The sequence below is a fragment of the Calonectris borealis genome, chromosome Z, assembly GCF_964195595.1.
Source record: "Calonectris borealis chromosome Z, bCalBor7.hap1.2, whole genome shotgun sequence".
NCBI classification, from domain to species: domain Eukaryota; kingdom Metazoa; phylum Chordata; class Aves; order Procellariiformes; family Procellariidae; genus Calonectris; species Calonectris borealis.
In genome coordinates this window covers 42,426,025-42,438,088 of record NC_134352.1, presented here as the reverse complement: position 1 = coordinate 42,438,088, position 12,064 = coordinate 42,426,025, and the positions used below count along the sequence as shown (strand labels likewise).

At 37.0% G+C, this 12,064-nt stretch overlaps 1 protein-coding gene across 4 annotated transcripts in view; it reads right to left on the bottom strand.

Annotated features, from left to right (window-relative positions):
- The window catches only part of AGTPBP1 (ATP/GTP binding carboxypeptidase 1), a 66,392-nt gene that overhangs the window by 25,184 nt on the left and 29,144 nt on the right, over positions 1 to 12,064 (bottom strand). For all 4 annotated transcript variants that reach the window (XR_012670900.1, XM_075136910.1, XM_075136912.1 and 1 more), the window contains exons 15-22: positions 10,834 to 11,543; positions 7,119 to 7,202; positions 6,752 to 6,838; positions 6,515 to 6,663; positions 4,911 to 4,998; positions 4,051 to 4,195; positions 1,526 to 1,679; positions 598 to 778 (exon numbers count right to left, since the gene is read on the bottom strand). Coding sequence is in view for 3 of the 4 variants with exons in the window: in XM_075136910.1 (XP_074993011.1) it covers positions 598 to 778; positions 1,526 to 1,679; positions 4,051 to 4,195; positions 4,911 to 4,998; positions 6,515 to 6,663; positions 6,752 to 6,838; positions 7,119 to 7,202; positions 10,834 to 11,543 (1,598 nt within the window). In the remaining variant the exon portion in view is untranslated. The remainder of the gene's footprint in view (positions 1 to 597; positions 779 to 1,525; positions 1,680 to 4,050; positions 4,196 to 4,910; positions 4,999 to 6,514; positions 6,664 to 6,751; positions 6,839 to 7,118; positions 7,203 to 10,833; positions 11,544 to 12,064) is intronic.

Here is a 12,064-nt window from a genome sequence, read left to right as displayed (position 1 = left end):
CAAAAGGTTCTGAAATATCCCTTAAATTTATTAAGAAAAGTGGTAGTAAGTGAAAGAATTACCATTAGTAACTTTAATTAAATCAGGATACTCTCTTACTCTTTCTCTTGCACACCTATTAACTTCCCCCCTTTTAATAACATTTGACAACAGCCATTTCCATAACACCCTTCTAAAAACTATAATAAAAAAGCGAGAAAAATTACATTAAAACCTTTCTCAGATACAAGAACTGTTTTTTTTCATGAGAACCGTGAACTTTTTCTAAAAGCAGCTGTGCTCTCATATAACACTCTACACCTACCCAAGACAAGAAATACAATTAAAATGCCATGTCAAGTCACACAGGAATGATTATCATCCAGGAACAGCTGAAAATACTTTTTATAAAACTGAAATTTATGGAACAGTGCATCTGCCTTTAAAAAGCTAAAAAAATAAAGAGTCCTAGCAATTTTGTAAGTGGTTTTTTTTCATATTAAGTATTGCATTTGTATGTTGCCGGGATTAGTTTAGACTACTTTTTTTTTTTTTTAATTAACAGATGCAAACACTTAGTAGTAGAGGTGACGTATTTGTGAGTAAACTCATGCTTACTTTCCACTGATGACACCATCTGGATTGAGCATGGGAATAATTTTGAAAATGTAAGATTCTCGTAAACATTGGGCACTTGGATTATTGCTCATAAGGTATTCCAGCGTTCCCTTCATAACCCAGCTTGCATTAGTCTCTCCAGGATGTACACGAGCAGATAGGAAAACATAAGGACGATTCCCTAAAAGAAGTATGCATAGAAGTTGCAAAATATGATTCAAGCTAAGTAAACAGTTTGTTAATTGAAAAAAAGAGGCAATAGCCAGGTTCATTTATTACAATGCAAAATACAGTATTTGGGAGTTGAGTATTATTGAGTATCAGTATTACTGATAGAGTTTGCCAGAATATTGTTATAAGGAGTGCTAATTACAAAACTCTCACAATGGAGCTTTAAATTCAATCAGACAATTATACAGTCACAATTAGTTTGAGCTGGCAATTATGATACAATGATTTTGATGGCCTTTTTTCCAATAGCCAAGAAAAATACTGGGGTGGAGGAACAAACCAGGAATGCTGTCATAACTAAAGCTCACTTCAAATTGCAGTAGCTTAGATATTGGCTTTATGACAGATTTTTTGACAAGCAAATAACCTGAGCATTTGGAGAAAAAAGTTACTCAGAAGTCAGGTATTCTTTTCCAAGAAGTGTTGTCTGCAAAATGTAACATGCAAAAATATCCAGCAACTGATTACATATACTCCTATATATCCAGATATAAATATCCTTATTTGACTACCACAAATAAATATTACTAAATACAAAGCAAATCCTGAATATTGACACCTCTTAATTTCATGAAATTCATTAACCTTATTTTACATTGCTATTTTTACAATGCACAACAGTTAATACTAATTTTTTTTCATAAAGAGCTAGATTTAACATTATTTTCATTTGATGAGAAAGAAAAGTCATACTTACTGAACTGACAGATATGTTCATAGTAATTGGACTCTGGCATGGCTGTAATAGTGACTAAGGGACAACTGTTGCCAGCTAGGGTCTCACAGAGAACGTCTTGTCGAAAATATATCTGTTGAGGGTTGTGCATAGATTCTAGCTTCTGAAGATGCATCTTCATCCCAAAAATAATGAAAAAATATTTAAAATCTTTTGCAGTCACGTATCACAGTGTATTCCACAGGTACTATTGAATCGATCTTTCTTTTTGTTGTTCTAAACAATGTTCAAGTTTCCATCATAATTTTGACCATGAAATAGCATTCTCTACATCTCTGACTGACTGAATACTTCCCTTTATAGAGTCCATTTTTCCAACTGCTTCGAGGAAGATGAAGGCACAGAGGATACATTATTTTCTACCAGATGATACTGTAAAGGTATATGGAAGGTAAGAACCTCTGCTTCATTAAGGTTATCTGATCAGGGACCTTTTCAGTGCAAAAGGGGACAACAAGTAAAGGGAAAAGCAATAAACAGGAACAGAAAGAAACAATCCTGGTAGACAAGACATAGCAGAAACAACAGCAAAGACCGAAGTCTCCAGTCTCTAACTAATGGGCCATTAAGAATCTACACGCAAAACTTTGGAGAGGGCCACCTGAGGGACAAGGAGGAAACGAGCGGAACATGAGGATTTGGGATATTCAAAGGGGACCTGTGGGACTATACAAACCTTATGCACCTGATCCCTACAGTCTGCCCTTAGCTATCTCTCTGTGTGGCCTCACTCTCTATCCCACGCATGCAAGTGCTGCATGAACTAGGTGCAGCTCAGACGACAGGTGTGAGTGGATTTGCGATCAGCAACTGGAGTGAGCAAGGGTCTCAGCATCAGTAGTTGGAGAGGCCACACCTCTTGGGAGCATCTCTGTGGACACCACAGGCTTTGTGTCTAAAGTGCCAGCTACTGTTGGGATCAAAGCAAGTGGACTTGGTGCCAGCAGCTGGAGCTGTACGCAGCGTGGGCACCCTTCGGTCTGTGGTGTCCGCAAAGGTAGCAAGAGGGGGGTCTCAGTGCCAGCTATTGGAGTGGGTAAGGGTCTTGGTGTCCAGCCACTGGGGCAAGAACAGCATGTAGTGGGTGATAAGGGTGAGTGAAACACGGGAGGGTGCCTCAGTGCCAGCACCTAGAGCAGGAACATGGGTTGTTCCTGGGAGCAGGAACCCGTGTACCTGGTACCAGCTGCTGGGGGCAGGGGGCAAGCATATGCTAGTGTGCATGGGGGGCGGGTGCGTGTGCAATTTGCTAGCAAACTTCAAGGTGGACTACCCAGCGAGCATGAGGCTCCAGATCGAGGAAGGGGTGTCAGGTGGCATCTGGGGGGAACCACACTCCTCCGCCTGTGAGAGGAGTGTGTGAGTGCACGCATTGTTTGCTAGTGAGCATCAGGCTGGACTAGCCTGCAAGCTGGAGGCCTGCACAGCAGGTAGGGGAGACCAGGATCCAGGCAGGGGTGTGGCACAGATGGACCATGCCAGTCGTCCACAAATGTGCGTGTGCGTGTGATTCTAGAGAGCGGGTGGCTGTGTACTTTTACTAGTGAACAGCAACTCTTACCAGTTGGAGAGGAGGAAAGGGACTTGGGTGTCCTTAAGCAAGTCCTGGTAGTGTTACACAGAGGTGCTGTTGAAGGCAGCACCTTCTCTGTGCCAGCCTGTGTAGCCAGCCACGCTGCTGGGGGTGGGGGATGTGCAAGTGTGTGTGCCTGAGTCTCTCTCTCTCTCTTTCTTTGGGATACACACTTGGACTCACTAGTAGTTGAACCTACAAGCAAACAGGAAAGCAGCAGCCATGTCCATCAGCCTGGGACAGAGACCCCTGGGTCCCTTGGCTGGGCTCCAGCAGCCAGGCAGGCGGAACCACCAGGCCTCAGCACGGTTGGAGGCAGCAGCTGCTTATAACATCCCTTAACCCAGGCACTTCCTCCACAAGCAAGTGTGGCTTAGTAAAAAGCTTCATTCAGTGCTGTTACGCACTAGCCACTGAATCCCCAAGTTCGCTTTTATTGCTCTGACAGAAATAACCAATAGACATTCTAGCCAGGAGTTTTGCTTAGTACTAAAAGCTTCACAACACTTCTTTAGCCTATTCATTATCCTAAAAAGGTCTCTAATTATCTAAAATATAGTAACTCGAATAGGTCAGTTTTGAAGAGGTATATGTAGAACAGCAAGATGTGAGTCATTTGACTCAAACACAAAAACTTCATCCAATTAGCATGTTTCCAGTCAGTTATGAATTATGATTCCGAGAAAACCCATTTAGCCTGCAAGTAAGTATCAACTTTATTTTTCCAGGGACAGTTCTCTCGTACACTCTTTGCCAGTCTAAACACCAATATTTTATGAAAATTCTCCATTTTAAGGAGCATTTTGAACTTTACAAAAAGAAATAAAAAGAATTCACTCACGAAACTCACAACGTTTCACATTTGTCCAAAAGTATAAATATTTATCTATGTAACAGATTATAATCTTCTCACCTTTAAAGTTGAATATGTATATGGATAATGGTAAGCAAAGTAGCAGACATCATCTTTATGTTGGAAAGTCACTGTGAACGTAATTGTGTAGTAAGATTTTCCTTTCTGACCTCCAGCAGCAATTGAACTTCTTGAAAAGTGATTCCTAAGAGTAAAATGAAGGTAAACACATTAGAATAATTTTTTTTCGTATCATGGATTATTCCTGAACACACATTCTAAGAGCCAGGAAGACTTTTAGTGATTGTATTTCTCTTCTGCGTACATCTAGGTTAAACACACTGGTTCCCACCATCTGTAAAGACACTTTATTATAGCAGTGATACACATTCATTCATATTGGGATAAGGTGAGTAAACAAAACCAAGTAACAAAACAAAACAGCAACAACAAAAAAAGGGAGGGAAGCAAACAATTGTCGACCAAGAATGGTGAACGCATGGATATGCTGTACCATCTCATCCTGTGTTCCAGGATTGCTCTACAACGATTGTACCATAGAATACAGGAGTCTAATCACAAGCACCACCGGATCAGTATTACTGGAAGTCACTATTACGATTTCAAGTAAGCATGTATATATACATTCCCTTAAAAGTTTCTCTGGAACAGTATGCAATTTCTGACAAAAGCATAAAAGATCAACAGCTTAAATATTAGCAGTGTGCTAACAAAATAAGACCCTATATATTTTGATCACTTCTGTTACTCTCCATAGTATCTCAGGAAGAAAACTCTGTTCACAACAGAACTACTAAAATAGAATTATCAAACTCAGAAGCAAACATTTCTCCTCAAAAATTGTACCTCATATTAGTCTTCAGTGCATGATTTGCTGTATGTTTGATTGGTGTACTTACTTATAGTAACAAATATCTGTCCCTACACGAGTCCAACATGGTCGAGAATTTAATGCTTCTTGAACAGAATACATGAGGGGCTGCATACCTTAAAGAAAAAAATGCATCTCACTTTAATGCTTAACATTAAACATCAAGATCTTAGCAGTAATGGACCACATCAACACTTACATGCGAGTCTCTGAACTACCTATACTCATTTACTCACTATCACAGAGTGTATTTTCATAAATGCCTGGGTATTGTACACTCTTTCAACCAGGTCACAAAAGATTCTTCCCCCTCTCCCCTCATCAGGTCCTAATTTTCAGAAAATAACAAATTAAAGAAAAAAAGAATCACACCTACAGAAGACCAAAATGAAACCTTGAAATGAAAGCTGTGCTTAGTATGAATGGTAATCTACAAGAAATCTTGGGTCACACTCCATCCAACTCAGCATTACAAAAAGCCTTCAAAGAGAATATAAAAAATTGATACTATCATCCATTCACCTGGATAGCTGGAAAATAACTGATGTTTCAGGACAATTTTTTTTTTTTAAAAACAGTAACTCTTTAAAGATTCTATTTTTTGGAGACTATACTTAAGTTGAATACTTAATATGAAATTAGAGTAGAAAATAATACATATTAATTGAACATTATTTACTGGTTAGATAATTAGCCATATACATTGATTGATTCAGTCAGTGTACTTAAAAAAACAAAAGTAACTATCAGTTAAGCATATGCAACATATGAATGAAGATCTAAGGTAACTGATTAGTAAATAATTTAAAAGCATCTTATTCCTGGTCAAACTAACTGGTATTCTTGGATTTTGTCAATGTGAATTGTACAATTATGACAAAGAAGAATACGATGTTACTCTGTCCAAAGAGTTTTGAGGTTGGCACAAGAGAGGGGAGCTTCTCCTCCTCCTCCTTAAAGGACTGCATTTCCTGAAATGCAGCAGGAAAAAAAAAAACTCCCAACACAAATGGTTTTAAGCTGAATGACACCCCCTCCCTCCTGCTCCTCCCAGACAAGTGGAAGAAAGGCATATTCAGTAAGCCAGTACTGTTGGATGAGGTACAAGCAGCACACACTACTTGCTGGAGACTGCAAGGGTCACCTATGAAGCCCAGCATTTCATTTCTTTCTCAGATAACGTGCCTCTCTTCACATCAGTAAGACTAAGCTGTTTAAGAATGTCTCCCCTTACTTTCACATCTGAAAATACACCTCTGTTCAGAAAGGGATTAATGATGACAGCTGTCATTCTTCTTGCACCTGTGTGGATCAACAGCCTTTGGTGTTGTCCCCTCCAAAATGGTCTTGGGACAAATTTTAGCTGCAGCCACCAGTAAATTTCTTCTGCTTTGGCCTCACTTACAACAAAACTTCATTTTAAAAACGGACAGCCAGTGTTTTAAGATACTTTTTTTTTTTTTTTAACGGAAACTTGTCAAAACATTTTCTAGTAATACTATTAAAAAAGAATCTGATCTGACAACATGACTATACTACCAATCCCGGGGCGGAAGGAAGGAAACAGCTGAGCTGTCTAGTACAGATATTTTTCTACATATTTCTTCTCAAAGCATGGGAAATGTATCTTACCGTAATTAAACTGACTGTTTGACTTTTCACAGTTGATGATGTTAAACCGGTAACCAATGCCAGTTTTCATTCCGCTGACTTCAAAGTAAAACCATTGATGATAGTGATTGCTATTTATATCCGAGTTCAGAATTAGATCATACTCATTTCTAAAGATTAACAAAAACAAATCAATCTTTTTTTAAGAAGCAGAAATAAAAGGCCTTATGTGTGACAAGAAGAGTTGAAATATCTTACTTTCTGATCTGAATAACTTTGCGCAAGTTTCCAGATTCAAATTTGGAATTAAACTTCAAAACATCTGCTTCCTCTGGTACTGTACAACTATGAGTAGAAAAAGGAAAGGGATCAAAATTAATAAAACAAACTTATCTAAAACAAATTCGTTAAGTTTACTTTAGTCCTCACTTGGTAATTTCATAAATTATTTTGAACCTTCCTCTAAATACAGCCTGGATAGCAGAAACAGTATTACATCAGATGAAACTTTCATTGAAGTCTGTCATAATAGTACTGATTTAAATATTACTAATCATATCATAGAGAAAGTAGAACAGACTTAGAGTATTTGCTGAATATTGTTTTCAGAAGAGTAAAAACTTACTTCAAATTATCAAGGTCATACACAACTCTGTCTATAATGTCATTTTGATGAATCAGTCTTTCAATATCTTGAGAGATTTTTGTCCTAAAATAAAAAGCAGAGTTCTCATTTAAATTGTTGGAAACTCTTTCCAATTACAAAAGAGGAATTACTTCATACAACAATGAAAACTAACAAACTTGACAAGAAGACAGTGGGACAGATTTTCAGAGAGTCCTCAGCCTCACCCCCACTTATGTGCGCAAACTGTAACTGTACTTAACTTTAAACACCTGCATTCACAGCTGACTGAGTCCAATATTTGTATGTGAGGGAACTGAGTTTTCATGCACACAACCCACTGGGTTTTATCTTATGGAAAAAAATGCACCATTGCATACTTTATAGTAGAAGCACGAATTACTCAAACATTACTTATGTTAATGCTTTAATCCAGGATAGCACTTGATAACATTAGTAATTTACATGAGTCCTACCATAACTAAAATCAAAGAGTTTTAGAGAGTAGGTCGTGCAGTGAGTGTGTTAGTGCACTAGCTTTTCACCTCTGGAGATCTAGGTTCATTTATCGACTAGGTAACAAATAAGAATGAATTTGGTGATGTCAGCCAAATGTCAGGTGTATGTTTATCCAGATCATAAAACCATTGCACAACTGGTAGTATCTAGGTCCTGGTTTGGACAAGTAAGAATGTGTTGCAGTTCAAGAATGAAATATAGTGGCAGAGCTGTGTGGAAAAGCTTGCACAGCACCTGCAATAAGAAGAAAAGGAGGCAGATTAACAATGAAGAATACAGGAACAGAGTGGTAAAGTACGTTCAGGCTGGAAATTCTCCATTTAACTAAAATAAATATTGTTAACGAATGAGAAAAAGAAGGTAAGTGCACAAGTCTAGCACTTCTTATTAAATTAAAACTAACTGAAAAGAAAACAAGTCACAAGTCCAATGTACTGACAAAATTGTAAAAAGGCTGACTCACCACAATCTATCTGATCAGGTTCAGCTCAGGGCAGAAGTACAGATTTTTGATCTTGCCCTTGACCCTACACAACTCCTTAGATCTCAGTATGCCTCAGGTCTAAAGGGTCAAAATACTTCCCATCATCACAGCAATTTTGCCAAGACAAAATCCATTAATGAATATCAGGCATTCAAATAGCATAGTAATAACCAATGTAGACAAAAGGAAAGAAGAAATGGTATTCAAGATCCACACGAAAAGGAAGAGTAGTAATGGACATTTTCAGGTTCCAAAAAAATCAAGACAAAAGAGAAGCTATTTTAAGATAATTAAAGGAAAAAATATAAAACCAACACTGTCGATGTAGAGCTCTGTGTTTATAGGTCAGTCCTTTATGGATCCTGATTTACCTGATGATCACTTTTAAGTGTCAGATGACTAGAAAATACTAAAGTGATTAGAAAACACTAAAATGTACAGCAAAAAAACATCTTAAAATTTTAAGGAATGGAAAAAAGTAGGAACTTAAACCCGAATTTATAGGGTATTGAATTATATAATAATTTTCTTCCCTAAAAGGTAGAATAATATAAAACACTTCAGTTATTCTCAGTAATATTTTTCCAAACAATAATAATTTGGTGAGACATTTGGTGAAAATTGCATGCTACTGAATATAAATGAAAAAGCAAAAGCACTCCAAAGCACAAATTCAAAAACATTTCATCTCCCTGCATATTGCAAAAGACTAACCCCCCCAAAACCCCACACCACATTTGTCTAATAAAAGTAAAAAGAAAACCCACTAACTCCCCACCTCAGCCCCCCACAACATTTTCTTAAATTACAAGGATGGATTAAGGCAACCATTTGTTTTCTAAAGACGACTTAACTAATGAGCAGTAATTAACTGCTTATATTAAGGAGAACATAAATCCCACTGAATGCCAAAAGCGTTTGGCACACGGCTTTATAGAAGACTTAAAAGCTTCTCCATGTCCCCTACCAAACTCATTTTCACCACCTTCCTATAAATTCCTAAAAAGACTAAGCCCTTTTTAAACAGGTTCCCTTCTCAGAAATTTGTTACATTGCAGTAACATGACTGACTCATTTGTAGAAAACTGAATTCTTAGAAAAGTGTACCTTAAAAAGGTGATGCAGGATTTTTGATTCAAGTTTAGCAATATTACCTGATATTTCATGCTTGTTTCACACAAGAAACCTAAAAAAAGTTACTTTCAACATAGAAAATACAACAAAAATAAAACATTTTAAAGTTAAGATAAAATATACTCTAGAATTACCTTCACGGTTTAGAAATCAGCTTTACGTATAACCACACAAGTAGGTTTGTTGGCTAAAAGTCAGAGTTAATACAGTGCTTTATATGTAAGAAGAACAAGCACTAGAATGACAAATTTTATCTGACATCACTTAATTTTACTCAGGAAAATTCATAATTCTTAAGTACTGCAAAAACATACATGAAGATTTGCAAGATTTTCTTAAAATGCAGTTCTTAGTCTTGAATCAGAAATCACCTATCTCCCTTCTAAATCAGCGGAATCTATCTAAAAATAAGCTTGTAGGGAAGATTCTTCTCCTTCAACACTGAACGGTGCTTTCTAGTAACGGTATATTCATTACATCATTAGTGTTTCAACACTGTCATTTCACTAGAAAGATGAATTTTTTACGACACGTGTGAAACAGCTAAAGGGTTTTAATTATACAACCTAAAGACACTCAATCATCTTAATAACTACATGTAAATATGAAGAATCTCATGAAACTTGTTAAAGTTATAAGTATAAAGCTGAAAGCATTCAATCTAATAATTAAGCAAGTAGCAAGTTCTCACACCTACTATTACACATTCTGCTAACATACTCATTTGTCTTTACAGTAACTTACTTCGCATGAGCTAGCTCTTCATACCATCTGTGCAAATTATTCCTAAGAGTCATATCAGCCTTCATCGCCTTCTAATATCTCTCAGTGAAGAAATAAATGGGTTTGCCAATGTGTTGTTTTTTGTTGGTTTGTTTCATTTTTCATTCTGTGTTTATTGTGTGTCATTCTGCAGGACCTAACACAAACTGCAGCCTCAGCATTTTTTATTGTGTGTCATTCTGCAGGACCTAACACAAACTGCAGCCTCAGCATTTGTTACCTCTAAATTCTGTTATACTGCAAACACTAAAAACAAACACTTAAGTGTATTAGTTTTTTAATTTTTCCCACTACATTTTCCTGAAAGATAGCTTTGTTAGCACAGGAAAGAGAAGAGTTGAAGTATCTTTAAACTATTAACTGCCCTATTTTTGCTAAGACCTGAAGGGAGCATTCAGGTGGGTTTTTTTGTTTGTTTGTTGGGGGGTTTTGTGGGTTGTTTTGTTTGGTTTTTGGTTTTTTTGGGGGGTTTTGTTGGGTTTTTTTGTTTTGTTTTTGTTTGTGTTTTTTTTTTTTTTTTACAAACTACAAAATTCAGATGGGGGATGGTGGGAAGGCAGAAAGGGAGTCTATAAATTAAACTTAGTATTTAGAAACTGAATTACAGAATCAGCTTGTATTCTTGTTTATGGCTATGCATTGATCAATGCCTACTCACCTACCTTCAAACTGCTTTTCACTGAAAATAGTTTTAGATGCCAAAGTAAACATTGTATATGTACCTGTTAATCTCATCCTAAAGATTGTTTCTCACAGGAACGAAAACAACAACAAAAAAGGTGTATGGTAACTCACCTCTGTACCCCATATGGCCTTTCCAGAATAGGCTCCTTAAATGGGGGTGGAATATGGCCAAAATAATCTGGATATGCCACTTCTGAATATTCAGGAACAGATTTTGTGTTTTTTACCATTTCAATATAAAGATCACAGTCATGAACTGGTGATATATCAGAAACCTCAAGCATGACTTGTTCCCCTGATGAACTAGATCTGGAATCCTCCTCCTCTGAATCCACTCCAGTGCAGCAAAGTTTTCCCAGCTGGACAGATGATCCTTCAAAGAGGCTACTTCCACAGGGTGAAACATGTTCGCAAGATTTAGCACAAGCAAGTGTGGGAAGGCTAGTTTTGCCTTCCTTCTTTATTACACACCCTGTACCATAATACTGATCATTTTTTGCACTGTTCTGCAGACTGATTCTGTCCAAGCCTTTCACAATTTCTTGGCTTAGACACTGGCACGATAGAAGCAGATTTCTTTGATCATTTTGCTGATGTAAACTACTGTCTTTGATACTATCTTTCTTTGGTAGTTCCAGAAAGGCTGGCCTTCTATTGTATTCCTCTGTCAATAAAGGATTGCTCTCCTTCAATGCAACTCCTTTCGTTGACTGGTTTGCTTCAGCAGAGTGCTCCTCTCCTGCTGTAGGAACAACAATAGGTCCACCCAGATTTGCATCAGGTACAAAAGGCTTTGGTTCCTTGGAAACTAAGTCACATTCCTTAAAAAATAGAAGAGAAAAAATAATAAAAAGATTTATTTAAAAAAAAAAGTAAACAGTTCCTAAAGTTTCATTTATATTAGAAGCTTTTCTCTTTCATTGTTCCTGAGGTATGTTTTGCAATAATCTAAAATAAGTGTAATTTAAAAAAACAACAGTTATTATGTTTTAAACTTACATAAACATAGCAATGAAGTTTCAGTTTTTGCAAGAAGATAGTGTCAAAGCAGTAAACAAGTTCATCAATAACAAATTATCAGGTCAATGGAATTCCCGAGATACTTTAACCAACTACTTTAAAGAGGTGCACAGCATTTAAGGAAATACCTAATACAATGCATCTTTGTCAGAAATCTCACGTCCTTTCTTACTATTTTACTTTCTGCTGTGTGCAATAGTCAGACACCAGAAAACAGTCTTCCTTTATATCTGCCCACAGTCCCCTTCTCAGTCAGACTGAAGTAACCCATAACATTTAACTAAGTAACTCACTATATAGCACTCTCATATGTAGCTCCAGA